The sequence below is a fragment of the Mustela nivalis genome (genome assembly GCF_964662115.1).
Source record: "Mustela nivalis genome assembly, chromosome: 4".
Lineage (NCBI taxonomy): Eukaryota > Metazoa > Chordata > Mammalia > Carnivora > Mustelidae > Mustela > Mustela nivalis.
Window position 1 is genome coordinate 137,417,580 of NC_139023.1, and position 18,921 is coordinate 137,436,500.

The following is an 18,921-nucleotide window of genomic DNA, read 5'->3' on the forward strand; positions in this document are numbered from 1 at the left end:
CCAGGAGACAAACTGAGGGTTGCGGAGGGGAGGGGGGTGAAGGGATTGGGTAACAGGGTGATTGGTATTAAGGAGGGCACATGTTGGGATGAGCACTGAGTGTTATACACAACTAATGAATCTAATGAATTGAACACCATTTCAAAAACTAATGATGTGGGCTAACTGAACGTAATAAAAAAAAATAAAATGTTGCGAACAGTAAATCATGTAGATCATACAATGGACTATTAAATAGCTATAAAGAAGATATAGGAAATTTTTTAATGTAGAGATATGAAAAGATTTATAAAAGATATTTACATGTAAAATAAATACAACAGATGATACATAACATAAATGCAACATGACGGTATAAGATATGTGTCTTTGGGGCACCTGGGTGGCTCAGTTGTTAAGCATCTGCCTTTGGCTCGGGTCATGATCCCAGGATCTTGGGATCGAGCCCCGCATCGGGCTCCCTGCTCTGCTGGAGAGCCTGTTTCTCTCACTTCCCTGCTTGTGTTCCCTCTCTTGCTGTCTCTCTCTATATCAAATAAATAAATAAAAATCTTTAAAAAAAAAATATTAAAAAAAAAAAAAAAAGATATGTGTCTTTATTCAGATACACACACACACAAAGGAGCTCAGAGGGATAAACAATGAACTATCTCAGTGGTTACCTGGTAACAAGGATGGAAATGGAATATAAGGTGAAGTGGAGAGAAATTTTATACATTGTTTATACTATGTAAAAACATCACATAAATATATTGCATATTTAGGTTAAACACGATTTTTGAACTCATGAAAGGAAGTATTGTTCATTATAACAGTATTAGTCTCATGCTAACTTTCCACATAAAAGTGCTTTTAATAAGGTAATGAGGTGTCTCAAATGTCCTCATCTTATTTGTCTGAGATAGGCCTATCTAATCATTCAAAATTACCAATTCTTGTGTTTCTCATCTGCATATAACCTTTCCTCCTAGTTTTTAAGAAAATATGGCAGGAAAAAAATATGGCAGGAATTTTTTCATCTTATATAAAACTTACTTGCATCTCTCTACCTTTGCCTTTATCCCAACCTGTCACACTGGTGTGAGTTTATTGTCTCAGAGGTGTTCTAAATCATTTACAACCCCATCACCTGAGAGATCTCACAACATCAGTTGTGTTTATCACCATGTTTATGTAATTAATGACCACTTTTATGCATAAAATATGTGCTACATGATAGGGAACACAAAACATGCAGCACAACTCCCATGAGAGAAGACAGAGGATTATCTCATGGGAGATGGCTACTGATTAATAATCAACACAAATATAACACAGATAATGGAATTATCTAACAAAGATTTTTAAAGTTATTATAAAAATTTTCCAGGAAACAATCATGAATGCTCTTTATAGCAATGAAAAACAGTCTGAAAAAAGAAATAGAAGACATTAAAGAAAATTTTAAGAAATTCAAATTTCAATACCCCTAAATAAAATTTTACTGGAAACACAGCCATGCTAATACATTTGCATATTGTCTATTGTTACTTTCACACTATATTAGAGAAATTCCAACAAGAGTCCTATGGCCTGCGAAACCTAAAATTACTATCTGGTATTCACAGATAACATTTTCTAACCCTTGTTTCAAAGACTGCACTCTGCACTCAGAGTAAATTCATACTGTTTCAGAGAGCCAGTGTATAGTACCCTTCATGATCTGGCCCTGCTTACCTCCTTGAAGGCTTTTTACTTGCCATTCTTTGTCTTAACTTCTGAATTTTAGCCATCCATTCTGAATTATACCAAGTTCCCTGAATTTTACACACTCTCTCACCTTGGTCCTGGTTATTCTATGCCTAAAACACTTGGCTTGGATTTTGGTTTAGTTAACTACTTATTCCTCGGCTAATCCCTTTTTCCAGAAAGCATTTCCTTGGCTTCCCTAAGACTGATACATGTCCTAATACATATTCTTACAGCAGGCTATGATAATTTCTAGTATATTCCTTATCAATTACAATTGCCTCTATCTTGTCTCTCATTCAACCAGAACCTAAGCTCCTTAAGGCGAGGGATTATGTCTTAACCATTATTGTATCTTCATTGCTGAGGAATGTGTGGCATTTAATGGGACTAAAAAGAACTGCTGAATAAGTAAATAAAAGAAAAGACACCACAGGTTAGAGTCTTTGAGCTTTTCTCGAATGCAAGAAAGAATTCTATGAAAACAGTCCTTTAAAAATTACTTAAAACTGTATTTAGTTGGTTGACAATCAGACTTGCCCTTTCAGAATGTAAGCTCCAAAAAGCACATGCTTGCATTTATTATTGTATCTCTCTCTGTGGCTTGGACAATGCATGAAAACTGTTGCTCAATAATTATTGCTGAATAAATAAATCATTAAATGAGATCTTTTCCATACCCCTGGCTACATACCAAAGAGACCTGAGATTCTGTTAAAGTTTGCTACTTTCATTCTCAAACAGATTAAAGTAATACAATTGGTAGAAAGAGTTAAAGTAATATAATTTAAATATTTATCATTAGTTCCCACTCTCATACCACATACTAGTGTAATAAAAAATCCTTGCTATTCTTAAGGCTGAATAGTTTTCTCCACTTTTCATATACAAAGAAATTTTGCCAGCCTCTCTCAATCCTTCTAAGTGTTCTTTCTTTCCAAGCATCCAGTCTACAAGTTTACATGTGTGCTAGACCATCATAGAATATCAACATTTTATACATACTTTCAGTAGCAGAGAAGGATGTGTCCAGTGCTAACTCATCCAAAGGAATGACAAGTTGACCTCCAGCCTCCCATTTCTTGCGATCAGATGAAACCGATTTTTCTTTTTCATGCTCTTTGGCATCCGCATTAACAACTATCTCACACATATCAGAGTGACATTGTTTTTCTTTTTCATCTTCTTGAGCTTTAAGATTTTGATTTAATCTACGTAGTATTTCTCGCTTACTCTGAAACAGTTAAAGTGTTATATTTTAATATTTATACAATTAAGTAAAATGAGAATTTGAAAACTGTACTTACTGAAATAGCATTGTTAGTCTTCTGCATGTCTTCTGAGATTTCCTGGGTATCAGTTAAACTTCTGTCCTATAAATATAGATAGTTACAGAGTAAGGAATGTTATTTTAAATGTCTACCTTAAAAACTTACATATTTTTATTACTTTTTGTTTTTCATTAGTTGCTCCTTGTCAATTTTTTTTTTATCCCTGTAAATTGTTAACATAGCTTCCTTCATTATCAGAAATGAGAAATAGTTACATATAATCAGGTAATAGATTTAATAGAAGGAGGACCAATTCTCAATTATTGATCTTATTTTTAGACTACTGATCACATACATATTTATCTACATCTTCTTACTTTTTGACATCTTTTTTTTTGGTAATTTGGTAATTTTATTTCAATGGTAGAAATAAAAAAAAAATTAACTGCCCCGTCTTTTTTTTTTTTAAGTGAGAGACTGTGCTCTCACTTTTTTTTAAGTGTGAGACTCAAGGGAGGGGAAGGGGAAGAAGGGGAGAGAAAATCTTAAGCAGGTTCCACATACAGTACACAGCCCAATGCAGGGCTTAATCTCACCATCCTGAGATCATGACCTAAGCTGAAATCAAGAGTCAGATGCCTAACCAACTGATTACTCATATACTCTTTTAATCAAAGCTAGGGAGTTTTGGTGGATAAAGTAAGTCAGGCTAAGCTGTGTTATTTTGAAGCTGCCTTTATGTTTCATGTATATATATTCCTATAAAGCCATACTACCAAACATAATTGAGAATTAGCTTCTCTCCATAAGCAAAGAGAATAATAAAAATAAGTTCTGAGTCCTTTATACCAACAATAATATAAAGTCTGTCTTTTGATTAGTATAATCATAGTGATCTAGACCAATGAGAATTTTTAAACACATGAAAAGAAGTAGTTATGAAAGTTATGAAAGCAAAAGTATCTGAAAGAAGCAAAGAAAGAACATTTTTCGAAGTTTTAAATAAGCAGTATTTACCAAGACAACACATAAAGAAAAACCATTTCATTATACAGATTACTTCAAATTTTATAATATTTGAGGAAAATACAAAAGAGTAGAGTAGTCAGTTTTAAAGTAATACATGTAAATGAGACAAAGAGCATTTTACCCAATAAAGTAGTCAGGAATTAGCAGTCGCTACAACCAGAGAGATGAACAGCTAGTTGAGATGTGAGACTGGGTACCAGGAAGGAAAACACACAGTGGTATCTAAAGTTGAAGTGAACAATGCAGCACACGCAAAACCGTTATCAGAAAGAAAAAGAGACTAAACCTACTGGAAGAACAATAGTTTGTATATGAAGTTCTTGAGAGTGACCAAGAAACTTGAATTTTCCTACTCAATCTTATTTTCAAGAAAAACACAAAGGCCATAAAAAAAAAAAATTGGTGTATCAGTAACATCAGTGTTGTCTGCAAAAACTTAATGAAACTCAGCAATTAAAAGGCAAAGACAATAAAAAAGAAAAGAGAAAATAGGGTTAATGTGTTATATAATTCAGTAGACTTTTCCTCCCCGTTGTGTTAAATTCTAGGCTGAAATTCCCTATGAAGAGCCCATTTCCTTTAATCTCAGCACAGAGTTTTCTTTTCTTTTCTTTTTTTTTTTAAAGATTTTTATTTATTTATTTGACAGAGAGAAAGATCACAAGTAGGCGGAGGGTAGGGGGGGTGGCAGGGGGGGGTAGCAGGCTCCCTGCCAAGCGAGAGCCCAATGTGGGGCTCGATCCCAGGACCCTGAGATCATGACCTGAGCCGAAGGCAGAGGCTTAACCCATTGAGCCACCCAGGCGCCCTAAGTATTCACGTTTTAAATGAACACCTGACACATACTTCTAAGTTTAAACTTTTTACTTGCCCCAAATTCTTTGTTTCCGTATTCATATAGCATGATAGTCATTTGTAGAAGGTAAAAGAAAAAATTGATGGATTAAGTGTAATTATATTAAATCTTCCAACATCTGTTGTGCCAAAAATTTAAAAATAAATATAAACATGTCTTGGACTTTATTCCTAAAGTTAATTAATTAAAGTACCAAAGAGACATTATTTAAATAAAAAATGAACATTTGTTTAAAAAAAAAAGGAATCTTTGTTAATTGTGAGAGCTGGGGTATAAAAATGTTTGTTGCATTATATTCTGTACATTTCTATATATATTCTATTTGTTAAATATTCTTTTAAAGTAAAAATGAGAGACAATCAGATAAATCTATTTTTATGTACTAGATGGTCCTATATATAAACTTATGAGCAGTGAGGCTCTAACACTCACAGTAAACCATACAAAAAAATCCTAAGCTATTTTATTTTCCCTAGAAAAATTCAATACATTATGAATTAATGTAACTTCATTAAATTTAATCCTTCTAATAAACTTTCACTTTGAGGAGTTGTAAATTTAAGAAACTTACCAAACCCACTTCTTTCAAAGCTGAAGTCACAGAAATAACAGATCTCATCTGTTGCTTTGATGGAGAACCACCTGTTTCATGTTGTCCCAAAGGTGGAGACATATCAGAATTCTTTACTCCTTTAGCCACCAACTATAATAAAGAATTTAAATACAATTGCAAATGTATAGTTGTATAAAGAGATAAAAATTTAAAAAAGTAAAAATATAAGATCACTGTTTATCCACTCTCTCTAAAAGTATAGCTTTTTTCATTTCTCAATTTTTTTTAAAAGATTTTATTTATTTATTTGACAGAGAGAGATCACAAGTAGGCAGAGAAGCAGGCAAAGAGAGGGAGAGGAAGGGAAGCAGGCTCCCCGCCTGGGATCATGACCTGAGCTGAAGGCAGAGGCTTTAAACCATTGAGCCACCCAGGCGCCCCTCATTTCTCAATTTTTATTGTAAAAGACAATGTGCTAAGTCTGAGGAAAGATCAGAAGAGAAAGAAACATCTCTGGCCTCAGATGTAAAATAATAAATCTCATGTAGTACTACATAACTCCTTTCCATTGCATTAACAGTGTTTAATAAAAATAACCTTTAAAAAAATCCTGACTTGTAAAAGACATTAAATTTTAATTCACTACAACACTTGATGGGAAAAGTATTTTACTTATTAATCTCACACTTCAAAGAGAAATTCTTGTGCAAATTCTAAAAGTTCAGTACAATCTTCTTGAAGTTTGAAGATCACCCGACATAAGAATCCTCATTATAGGAATGTCAACATATTGGAAGAATGCAAGAAATGAAAGGTGCAAGTAACAAGATTTTAACTTCACCAAAAACAGCACTTATTATAAACATATAAGATATAATTCATTTTTATCTTACCATTTAGACTCTAAACAATATGAATGAACTAAGATACTGAACCATCAATAATATAAGGAAATGGCATTCACAGATATGCTCACAGTAACATGGCAGCAAGTCTGCTCACTACTTCGTTCTCTCCTTCAAAACAGTAAACAAAAATTTCTACACATTTCAAATGCAACATTTACTGAACATCTTGTATTTATAAGTTAGCAAGATAATTATAATATCTAATCTTCAGGACTCTCATTTTTTTTTTAAGATTTTATTCATTTATTTGACAGACAGAGATCACAAGTAGGCAGAGAGGCCAGCAGAGAGAAAGAGGAGGAAGCAGGCTCCCTGCAGAGCAGAGAGCCCGATGTGGGGCTCGATCCCAGGACCCTGAGATCATGACCTGAGCTGAAGGCAGAGGCTTTAACCCACTGAGCCACCCAGGTGCCCCAGGACTCTCATTTTATACTAATATCCATGTTGTTCAAAAGAAGATGGTGGTAACGAACACAATAGTGAAGAACAAAGTTCAAGGATTTCTATGCAACTTCTTCAAGTCTTACTATAAAGCTACAGTAATCAAGGCAGTGTGGCACTGGTGATTAACAGACAAATAAACCAACAGAACAGAATATAGCTCAGAAACAGACTCACACAAATACAGTCAAATGATCTTTATCAAAGGAGCAAAGGCAACTCAATGGAGAAAGAATAGTCTTTACAACAAATGGTGATCAAACACCTAGACATCCCAGGCCAAAAAAAGGGGTGGGAGATCTAAACAGAGATTTTACACCTTTCACAAAAATTAACTCAAAATTCATTATAGACCTAAACATAAAATGCAAAACTATAAAAGTCCCAGAAGGCAACAAAGGAGAAAACCCAGATGATTTTGGATTTGGCAAGACTTTTTAGATACTACATCAAAGGTACAATCATGAGGGGCACGTGGGTGGCTCAGTGGGTTAAAGCCTCTGCCTTCAGCTCAGGTCATGATCCCAGGGTCCTGGGATCGAGCCCCTCATCGGGCTCTCTGCTCTGCAGGGAGCCTGCTTCCTCCTCTCTCTCTCTGCCTACATGTGATCTCTGTCTGTCAAATAAATAAAATATTAAAAAAAAAAAAGGTACAATCATGAAAGACAGAATTAATAAGCTGGACTTCACCAAAATTCAAAACTTTTCCTCTGTGAAAGACACTGGTGAGAGAATAAGACAAGACACAGTCTGGGGGGTGCCTGGGTGGCTCAGTGGGTTAGAGCCTCTGCTTTCAGCTCAGGTCATGATCCCAGGGTCCTGGGATTGAGCCCTGCATCATGCTCTCTGTTCAGGAGGGAGCCTGCCTCCCCCTCTCTCTCTTCCTGCCTCTCTGCCTACTTGTGATCTCTTTCTCTGTCAAATAAGTAAATAAAATCTTAAAAAAAAAAAAAAAAAAAAAGACAGTCTGGGAGAAAATGTTTGCAAAACACATAAAGACTTAAAGTACCGTTAACCAATACATACAAAGAGCTCTTAAAACTCAACCATAAAAAAAAGGCAAACCACCCAATTAACAAAACTAACTGAACAGACACCTCACCAAAGACATATGCGAACAGCAATTAGGCATATGAAAAAATGCTCCACATCATATGTCATTTGAGAACTGCAAATAAAAATAATGTGATACTACCACATCTACTACAATGACTAAAATCCAAACCACTGATGCACCAAATGCTGCTGAGGATGTGGCGCAACCAAAATTCTCATTCATATCTGATGGTAAGTCAAATGGTATAGTGGTTTGGAAAACAATTTGGCAGTTTCTTACAAAGTTACACAAATGTAAACCATGTAACCCAGCAATCACACTCCTTGGTATTTACCCAAAGAAGCTGAAAACTTATGTTCACACAAAAACCTGTACACAGATATTTATAGCAATTTTATTCACAATTACCAAAATTTAGAAGCAACCAAGATGTCCTTCAGTAACTAAATAGATTTTTTAAAAACTGGTACATACATGGAATATTATTCAGTGCTAAAAAGAAAGGAGCTATCAAGTCATGCAATGTCATAGAGGAATCTTAAATGCATATTACTAAACAAAAGAAGTCAATCTGAAAAGGCTATCTACTGCGTAAGAGCCTGGTTGGCCAGAGGGAGTCATTTTGTGTTTATGCGGTAAACTTAAATTGACCCTGCCCCTCCCAGAGGAACTTACTTGCAAAGCCTAGATACAAGGGCGGGTCAGGCTAGGTGAAGACATCCAATCAGTGGGGCACACATATATCTACTAGGGTAAATTGAAATTCAATTGGCCACCTGTGTGTTACCTAGCAGTTTTTTTCTGAGTGTGGCAGACCTAGCATGACTGTGCAGTTTTCTCTGTGTATTGCAATCTCATTGGCCACCTGTGTATAGCCCGGCTAAACTACCTCTATAAAATTACCTCTGTGAGGCTGGGAGGGGTCGCCTCTTTGCAAGAGATGGCCCTGACTGGATTCTGGATGCTTGGCACGAAATAAAGCTTTGCTTGACCTTCACTTTGTATCAGTCTTGCTCCTTTGATTACGGACCCTAACAACTGTATGATTCCAACCATATGACATCCAGAATAGGCAAAAATGTGGACACAATAAAAAGATCAGTGGGGGCACATGAGTGGCTCAGTTGGTTAATTGTCTAACTTCGGCTCATGTCATGATCTCAGAATCCTGGGATTAAGCCCCAATGTTGGGCTCCATGCTCAGTGAGAGGTCTGTTTCTCACTCCCTCTGCCCCTACCCAGGCTCATGCACGTGTTCTCGCTCTTTCTCTCTCTTTCAAATAATAAATAAAATCTTTTAAGAAAAAAACAGTAAAAAGATCAGTTGTTGCCAGAGGTTGGCAGAGGAGTGGTAGGAGGAATGAACAGGCAAAGCCCAGAGAATTTTAGGAGAGTGAAAATACTCCATATGATATCATAATGATGGGTACATGTCATCATACATTTGTCCAAGCCTACAGAATGTACAAGGCCAAGAGTGAGCTTTAAAATAAACTACAGATTTTGAAAGATGATATGTAAACATAGGTTCATCAATTGTAACAATGTACAACTCTGGTGAAGGATGCTGATTAATGGGAGAGGCTATACATATGTCGGGGCAGGGGATGTATAAGAAGTCTCTATCATCCTCTCAATTGTGATGTGAACCAAAAACTACTCTAAAAAAATCCTTTATATATTAAAAAAGACAGAAACACTGCAGAAACATTGCTCTAATCCATAGTTTAGCACTGCTGAAAAAGTATACTATTACTTAAGATGTTTTATAACTTAAGAAATCTAAAGCTAACACAAGTATTATCTCCTTAAAAGAGATAAGAGTATTCTGAAACTTTAAGATGGTCTTATTTCATACAGGATATTCAAAAAAGGTACCATAAATTCTAAGAAAATAAAGACAAGTTCCACTTGGTTCTGAAAAAATAGCAGCATTCTTAGAAAAGTATGTTATTTCTCTAGATTAGATGATTATTTTGAAGGGAACAGATTAATTTGGATGTACAAACTCATCATTTTATTTAAGCCAATAAATACTTCTCTAACCACATATCCTATTTATCCACAGTATAGTCAAGTGAATGTTTAAATTCACTTAATGAAATGATTTCTATTTTTTTTTTTTTTTTGAGAGAGAGAGAAAGAGTGAGTTTGCATGCGTTCAAGCATAAAGGTAGGGACAGAGAGATAATCTTAATAGAGAGATAATCTTAAGAAGACCACGCCCAGCGTGGAAACTGACACAGGGCTCCATCTTATAACCCTGAGATCATGACCTGAGCTGAAATTAAGAGTTAGTCACTTAACTGACTGAGCCACCCAGGCACCCTGATTTCTGCTATTTCAAAATTCACATCAGATTTATTTATCAAAATAGCAGAAATCAGAAATCTGATGTGATTTTTTGAGAGAAAAATATTCAATATTTGATAAAAATTAACCAACATATTCAAAGATGTTTTAAGTGCTGAGTACAGTGCCATATAATGGACATCCAAATTGAAATGATACATGGCAACTATGTGACGTGACAGATGTATTAACTAGACTTACTGTGGTAACCGTTTCAGAATATATACATATATCAAATCATCATGTTATGTACCTTATACTTACACAATATTGTTTGACAACTATATCTCAGTAAAATTAGGGGGAAAAAACTAATATACTGCAGACCAGAACTAACTGCAATAATTTTCTAACAAACAAAAGACAAAAACAAAATGGATCATATAATGCTTTCTTTCTAAGGACTATAAATTATAAGAGAAAGGGAAACATAAATGGATCAGTATGTTACAGAGAAATAAAAGTAGATAGATGTGTGTTAAATAATCTGGAAGAAAAATAAACAAAAAAAAGAGAGAGAGAGAGAGAGAGAGAGAAAGAACTGTATAAAGCCAATAAGGGAGATGATAAGAGTGGCCTTTGCAGGGCAGCCAGTTTGAACAGACATTCATTGTTTAAGGAGGTCATAAAATATAGTTCTAGTGGGACAGTTCTACACTTAAATCACCAAACTCTCATTTACTAGTCCTGTGATTTTTCATGGTTTCTTATCCTCCTTGAACTTCAAACCTTTTCTCTTTAAATTGGGAATGTTACACTCATTATCTCCTTACTGTAGGGATTAAATGTGATAATTTATGTAAAGTGACGGTTGTGTTCCTAACAGTAGTAATTACACTTCAGTAAAGATTTATTTAGTTTCTATTAAATAAGGTTATTTGGCTTAAGTACTAAAAGTCTGATTTTAGACCCTGACAAAATAAAAAAAACTGGCTTTGTTCAAATGGCTAATAACTGGCATATAGTCTATTATCTAAGACAACCTGACAATCAGACAATCTGAATCAGGCAATCTAATTCAATGTGTAAGACAGAGTTAATGTTACCTTGATAATAATGACCTTTAGCAGCTTTCAGTAAATGCTTGTAACAAACATATACTAGTCTCTCCTGTGGGTCAACTAAACTAAACAGATCCTAAGACCCGAAATAATAAACACACAGAAAAAGTCAGACATAATAAATTCTAAACCAAAGAACAGACTGCCCTACAAAGTATTCCAATTACTTAATAACAAAACTATGTCAGTTAACAAAAATATAAAGGTAATTCAGAGTAACTACTGAGATGTTGAAACATCATTATAAGCCCAGGTAACACACACCACTACCTGATTAGTACAACAGGAGCTGGGCCTTCTATATAAACATAATGGATATATTATTCATAACCTGAATGTTAAGGCTATTCAATGTTAACCAGATCTTGAGACAGAATAACTTATTTTTAATTTGTCAAAAGAAAAAACACTAGACTGAGTTCTTAATTCAGGAAGTTCATCCAGCGACAGAAAACACAAAAATGAAACTAAGATAACAAAACCAAGTTTCACAGACGATAAAGACATTAAAGCCCCCCCAAAAAATTTTTTGGTTAAAATTTATTACCTAGTTACATCTAGTTAAGCACAGTTTTTCAAAATCCAAAGTAAGAAAAAAAATGCAACAAAAATAAAACAATGACTTGAAAGTTTCATTAGGCAAGTTAAAAAAAATAAACTGCTTTAGGGGCTATTTTCCTCAGCCATTTTCTCACTAAGTTCCTAAATTCAAGACTTTTCTACTTACATCACCACAAAAAGTTTTTAATTATCACTGTAAAATTGCTTATATTTTATCTGTCAATTGTATCTGTTTCAATTTCCTGAAAAATTAATCAGCAGTGCCACCAAATGACAAAAGGCAAAATTTCACCAAACAGTGAGTCCAGGTTTATAAACACATAAAACTATCGGTTTACCTATTCTTGAAGCATAAATATAAATACTACTTCACCTCTAAATTCTGAATGACTTAAAGATTTTATGTTGGGGAAATTTTAAATTGGCCTGATTCTATATTTTGAATACAGAGCAATTTCACACATAATTTTATATAACTTAAATAAACTACAGTGTTAAATTTTATTAAATTCCCATTTAACCTCTTAAAACCTCATCATTGAAGAACTAAAAATACAGAAGTATTTTTTCTGATGAACTGGTAATGCTATAATGTATTTATAAGAATGTCTATAAATAAGAACAAGGTGGCCAGAAGAGTATTTCTCTACCCTGGAAGGAAGCCTTATAGAACTTTATGGCAGATCCAAAGAATAGGACAAAGACAGAAACAAAAATGAAACAGACAAGGAAAGAGATAAATGCAGTGAAAAAGGAATTCTTCATACTCAAAAACAATATCTCACCAAATCAATATATATTTTCCCTGATTGTTTTTAATTTCATTTTAATTATTAAATGCATTGCTACTCTTTTTAAAAAACTATTTATTTATTTATTTATTTATTTATTTGACAGAAAGAGAGAATGAGAGAGGGATCACAAGCAGGGGGAGTACAAGAGGGAGAAGCAGGCTTCCCACTAAGCAGGGACCTGATGGGGCTGGATCCCAGAACCCTGAGATCATGAACCCAAGCTGAAGGCAGACACTTAAATGACTGAGCCACCCAGGAGCCCCTAAATGCATTGCTACTCTTAAAAAGCTTTCTTCCTGGGGTGCCTGGGTGGCTCAGTGGGTTAAGCCTCTGTCTTTGGCTCACGTCATGATCTCAGGGTCCTGGGATGGAGTTCCGCATTGGGCTCTCTGCTCAGCAGGCAGCCTGCTTCCTCCTCTCTCTCTCTCTCTGCCTGCCTCTCAGCCTACTTGTGTGTCTGTCAAATAAATAAATAAAATCTTAAAAAAAAAAAAAAGCTTTCTTCCTTACGTTTCACTCAGAATATGAGCATATATGCCAACTGAGAAAAGCAATACTATATTATTTGGGGGAAAAAACTATCACAACACATGAACACCTGATAATTTTTCATTTTAAAATCCTATGTTGTACTATAATTTTTATACTGAAATATGTCAAAGAGAAAATTTCATAAAATGGGTCTTACATGCCAAAAAATCAGAATAATTGAGGCAATGATTTCTACAATTGTTAGATCAATGATATTTTTGATAATCCATTGAAAGATATGTGGTCCTTAAAGGGATAGTATCCAAGATCTATAAAGAACTTATCAAACTCAACCCCCAAGAAACAAATAATCCAGTCAACAAATGGGCAGAAGACATGAAGAGACACTTCTTCAAAGAAGACATACAAACGGCTAACAGACATATGAAAAAATGTTCAACATTACCAGCCATCAGGGAAATACAAATCAAAACCACATTGAGATACCACCTTATACCAATCAGAATGGCTAAAATTAACAATACAGGAAACAACAAATATTAGTGAGGATGTGGAGAAAGGAGACCCCTCTTACGCTGTTGGTGGGAATGCAAGCTGGTGCAGCCACTTTGGAAAACAGTATGGAGGTTTCTCAAGATGTTAAAAATAGAGCTACCCTATGACTCAGCAATTGCACTACTAGGTATTTACCCCAAAGATGCAGATGTACTGAAAAGAAGGAGCACTGCACCCCAGTGTTCATAGCAGCAATGTCCACAATAGTGAAACTGTAGAAGGAGCCAAGATGTCCTTCAATAGATGAATGGATAAAGTTTTAAGTACTTAATTTATGAAGACTATTTTTCTAAATAACTTATACAGAATAATATTAGAGACCAAGCCTTTCATTTAGGAGATAAGGAAATAAAGGCCCACAAACATTAAGTCAGTTTTCCAAAAAGGCAAATTAACTGGCAGAGCTGAGACTAAAGAGCAAGTATTCTGATTCTTAGACTCATTTTTTTTCTCATGACACAAGAATGAATTCAGTAAACCAATGTTTGAGCACTCGTCTATATATAACTCTGAAATGTCATGAGCCATAGAATTCCCAATGAATTTGTGTTACTATTCACCAGATGCCAGGCTAAGCATTTTACAAGGTAAATCAGGGTCCTTTGGTTGAAAAAAAAAAAAATAGAAACTAATTCTGGAGGAAAGGAGGGGAGGAAGGGTAAAGAAGAAGAGAGAAAAGAACTGGAAGATTATAAAAGCAAAGGGAAGCCCTCCAAATAGAAGAGTAGCTGCATGGATGAACCTAAGTAGCGAAACTTATTCTTTGTTTCATCATGTTCTTTTACTGGATTCAATAAACTTCAAATCTTTTGCTATTATGCTCCAGCTTTAAGCCCTGGGAAATGATTCATTTGGTCTACTTTAGATGACATGCCTATCTTTTAGCTAGGAGAAGCCAGAATACCTTGTTTGAGTCTTACCCAAAAAGCACACAATAATCCCCCCAAATGAAAATGGGTTGCTTGCCTGTTGGACCTGACAAGTCAGGCACACTGCCATGATCTAAAGCTGCCACCATACAAATACTTCTAAAAGAACTTGAGGAAATATAAAGTTGTCCCATACTAGGAACTAGTATTCTCTATCAATAATAAAATCATAAAAGCTTTCATTTGTGCACACTTTAGAACTATCCAAGACAGATACACTATTAACAGAGAAAATGCATACAGAGAAAAAACTTTAAACTGGTTTAAAAGGCTTAGAAAGCAAAGACTTTGGCGGGGGGGGGGGGCGGGTGTTCCTGGACTATATTTTAACTATATGGATGCTCTTGAAAATGCATTGGTTGGATGGGTGAGGTCTACCTAGTTCATCCTCTGGAAGGAGAAGCCAAGCTCCAATTGACTATCTGAGGAAACAGAACTGTGCTAATATACAGCTGCCTAGTAATAAAAGTATTATATGAGAATGTATAGTACCTGCTCAGAGTGGAATCAATGTTGGACATAATTTATAAAATGTACTTGTTGACATATAAAACCTAACACACTTCCAGAGGTGCTCCCCTGTTCCTCTCCCTCTGCCTACTCTACCATTACCACAACCACCTGTGAAACTTCTGTTGCTGCTGCTTAGGGAAAGTTAACTAAATGCATCAGAGGAGCAGCAGTGAAATAGGGTTCCTCAGCCTTAGTGGAATCCTGATTCTCTGATGTTCTTGAAAATTTTCATGTCAAAAAAACTTATCTTGCAGACCTCTCTGAAAACACTGTTAATGTCCAGTGACACTTGGAACGGGGAGCATAATTCAAATTGATCTCATGATGTGTCTGCTTAAATGGATGAGATTATGTGGCTGAAAGGGCCTACTTAGCCAGAGGGAGTCATTTTGTGTTTACGCAGTGAACTAAGATTGACCCTGCCCCTCCCAGAGGAACTTACTAGCAAAGCCTAGATACAAAGGCGGGTCAGGCCAGGGGAAGACATCCAATCAGTGGAGGCGCATATATCTACTAGGATAAATTGAAATTCAACTGGCCACTCATGTGTAACCTAGCATGACTGCAGTTTTCTCTGTGTATTGCAATCTCATTGGCCACCTGTGTATAGCCAGGCTCAACTACTTCTATAATAGTTAGTCTGTGAGGCTGAGAGGGGTTGCCTCTTTGTAAGAGATGCCCCCGACTGGTCGGTTTGATTCTTGATGTTTGGTGCGAAATAAAGCTTTGCTTGACTTTTGCTTTGTATCAGTCTCGCTCCTTCGATTACGGACCCTAACACTGGGGGCTCGTCCGGGATCAAACGACGAGAACTGAGCCAGCATTAGAATTTCTGGGAAAAGTCTCCGGAGGTAAGATCTCGGGATCCTGTCTGTCTGGTTGTAGAGCTCCAGGGTATAGCCCACCAGGGATAAGCTGGACGCAGCCATGCTTCCCAGGGCTGGAGTGGATGCAGGGATGCCCCATCTCCACTGGTAATCAACAAGGGGTTCGAGTCCCCCTAGGCAGTAGGGGGGTTCGAGTCCCCCTGGGCGGTCAGGGGGTTCGAGTCCCCCAGGCAATCAAAAGATCATGAAAGTCCCCACCGGTGGCAGGTTCTGGGTAAGGACCGCTGGGCCTGCGGTTGTCTTTGTTTTGTCCTTTTGTTGTCTGTCGTGCTGTTTGTTGTGTTTGCAGGGAACTGAGAAAGTCCCCACCAGCAGCAGACTCTAGACAAGGATCACTGGGCCTGCAGTTGTCTTTGTCTTGTCTTTTTGTTGTCTGTTGTGTTGTTTATTGTGTTTGGAGAAATGGGGCAAGCGGGGAGTAAAGGACCTGTGACACCCCTAAGTCTTGTTCTCCGGCATTTCAAGGATTTTCAAGGTAAAGCCACCCAGTCAGGTGACAAGGTTTACCTGGGAAAACTAAAAACACTCTGCCCACTTTCTCCCCAGGGTGGCCGCCGGAGGGAACATTTGCCTTGGCTCAGATCTACTCTACCCATAGTGAGGTCTTCGGTCTCCATTGAGACCAAATACCATACATCATGGCCTGGCGATGTATGATAGAAGAGCCACCGTGATGGCTCAAGTCTCACCTTCCCCCTGCTAACGAAACCATCTCTTTCCCTCTAAGGCAGGTAAGACTAGCAAAACCAGAACAGAAAGATGAGGGGGAACCAGGGAAGAAGACCATCCTACCTCCGTCGGATGTGGAGGTTGTGGAATTACGCCCCCCTTATCTGTCCCCTAAACCTGACTCTCGATCCCGAGACGCCCTTAACAGTTCCACCTCATACGCGGTCGGGGTCCACCTATGGGACCACCAAGCAGAAAGACCTCCCTGATCCTTCCCCTTTCCTCTATCCCCCTCTGCCTCCCTTTACCTCGCCAATGCTGCCTCTCCATGAGGTTGTTCTACCAGACAGGAGAGGGTGCCCCCATCTAACCTATATCCCTTTCTCCTCTTCTGACATCTGTAACTGGAAGGCCCAACACAAATCCTTTTCTGTCCACCCTCAGGATTTAATTAGGCTCTTGGAGACTTTCTTACCCACCAGCCCACCTGGGTGGATATTCAACAGCTCCTTATGGCTCTCTTTAACGCAGAAGAGAGGGATCGCATCATTTGACAACCCATAAGGTGATAAGTGAGAGACTTGGCAGGGACCTCAATCCCCAGCGGATGGAGGACTACTGCCCAAGGGAACCCCCAGACTGGGAGCCAAACTCCAATGAAGGTAAGGAGAGCTTACGCCTCTACCGCCAGACCCTAGGAGGAGGCCTCTGTGCAGCTGCAAGGAGACCCATAAATTTATCTAAAATTAGTATGGTGACTCAAGGTAAAAATGAGTCTCCAGGAGCTTTCCTAGAAAGGCTTATTAAAGCCTGAGGCGCCTGAGGCGCCTGAAAATCAGAGGGCAGTGAATCTTGCTTTTGCCAGTCAGTCAGCCTCAGATATAGGGAGAAAACTTCAGAAAATTGAAGGATTTGAAGGGAAGAATCTGACTGAGTTAGAGAGAATAGCAGAAAAGATATTTAACAACAGGGATGCACAGGAGGAAGTTTTTGGCATTACATGAGGCAGGGAAGGGATGGTAAATGGAAGGAAAAGCCTAGGCACAGAGAAGACAGGCGGGAAGATTTAGATTAAATCAGTGTGCTTACTGTAAGGAAAAAGGACATTGGGCCAGGGAGTGCCCCAAAAGGAAGACAGCTATACTGGCCTCCAGAGACTGAAGGGGCCATGGTTCGGAGCCCCCTCCCTGAACCTCAGGTAAAAATTGAAGTAGAGGGGAAATCAACTGAAACCTATGGGAAAACTATCTGGAGAGGAAGTCTGGGTACAAGGGGCAAATGGCATAAAAAGACATAAATGGACAATTGTGCAGATGTTTGTGGCAGCAATAAATGAATACCTTCTTTATGAGCCAGTCTCAAAACCAGAGGAGACAAAGCTGGGGGGAGCCTTCTCCAAACCCTACAGGTCGAGTTTCCCAAAGTCTGGGCAGAAGGGAAACCCCCTGGCTTGGCCAAAGGACAGCCTCCAGTGGTGGTACAATTAAAAACGATGGCTATGGCTGTTCACGTCTGGCAGTACTCCCTCCCGTGAGAAGCAAAGGAAGGGATCAGAAAGCACATTAACCACCTCTGAGGAGATGGGATCCTAGTTCCTTGCATATCTCCATGGAACACACCTTTGCTGCCCATCAAAAAGTATAAGACTGAGGAGTACCGACCCGTTCAGGAAGTTAATAAACGGGTTGAAGATATCCACCCAATGGTTCCTAACCCCTGTACCCTTCTCTCCCTCCTGGGTCCCCAAAGAACTGTGTATACCATCTTAGATCTCAAGGATGCACTTTTCTGCATATCTTTAGGAAGGGAATCTCAGCCCTTTTTTGCTTTTGAGTGGTCCAGCCCACAGGAAGGATTCCAAGGCCAGCTCACCTGGACAAGACTTCCCCAAGGATTCAAGAATTCACCTATTATCTTCGATGAGGCCCTACATGAGGATTTCCGTGAGTACAGAACCTCCAATCTGGGAGTCACTGTGACAGTATGTTGATGACTTCCTAACAGCCACTGAGGACTATGAGTCATGTTTGTGGGGGACAAGAGCTCTCTTACAGACCCTGCAGGAAAAAGGGTATCGGGTGTCAGCAGAGAAAGCACAGGTCTGTCAGAGCCATGCCACTTATCTAGGCTTTGATCTCCACGAGGAAGTGCGTTCACTGCCTGAGTCCAGGAAACAGGTGATCACCCAATACCCCCACCCCACCACATCCCAACAAGTGAGGGAGTTTCTTGGGATGGTGGGCTACTGTAGGCTGTGGATACCAC

The 18,921-nt window shown here is 37.8% G+C and overlaps 1 protein-coding gene across 15 annotated transcripts in view; it reads right to left on the reverse strand.

The window, feature by feature from the left end:
- Positions 1 to 18,921, reverse strand: part of NEK1 (NIMA related kinase 1) — a 214,428-nt gene that overhangs the window by 83,140 nt on the left and 112,367 nt on the right. For all 15 annotated transcript variants that reach the window (XM_082727264.1, XM_082727269.1, XM_082727266.1 and 12 more), the window contains 3 exons: positions 5,456 to 5,587; positions 3,036 to 3,101; positions 2,734 to 2,962 (listed from right to left, as the gene is read on the reverse strand). In XM_082727264.1, coding sequence (XP_082583390.1) covers positions 2,734 to 2,962; positions 3,036 to 3,101; positions 5,456 to 5,587 — 427 coding nt within the window. The remainder of the gene's footprint in view (positions 1 to 2,733; positions 2,963 to 3,035; positions 3,102 to 5,455; positions 5,588 to 18,921) is intronic.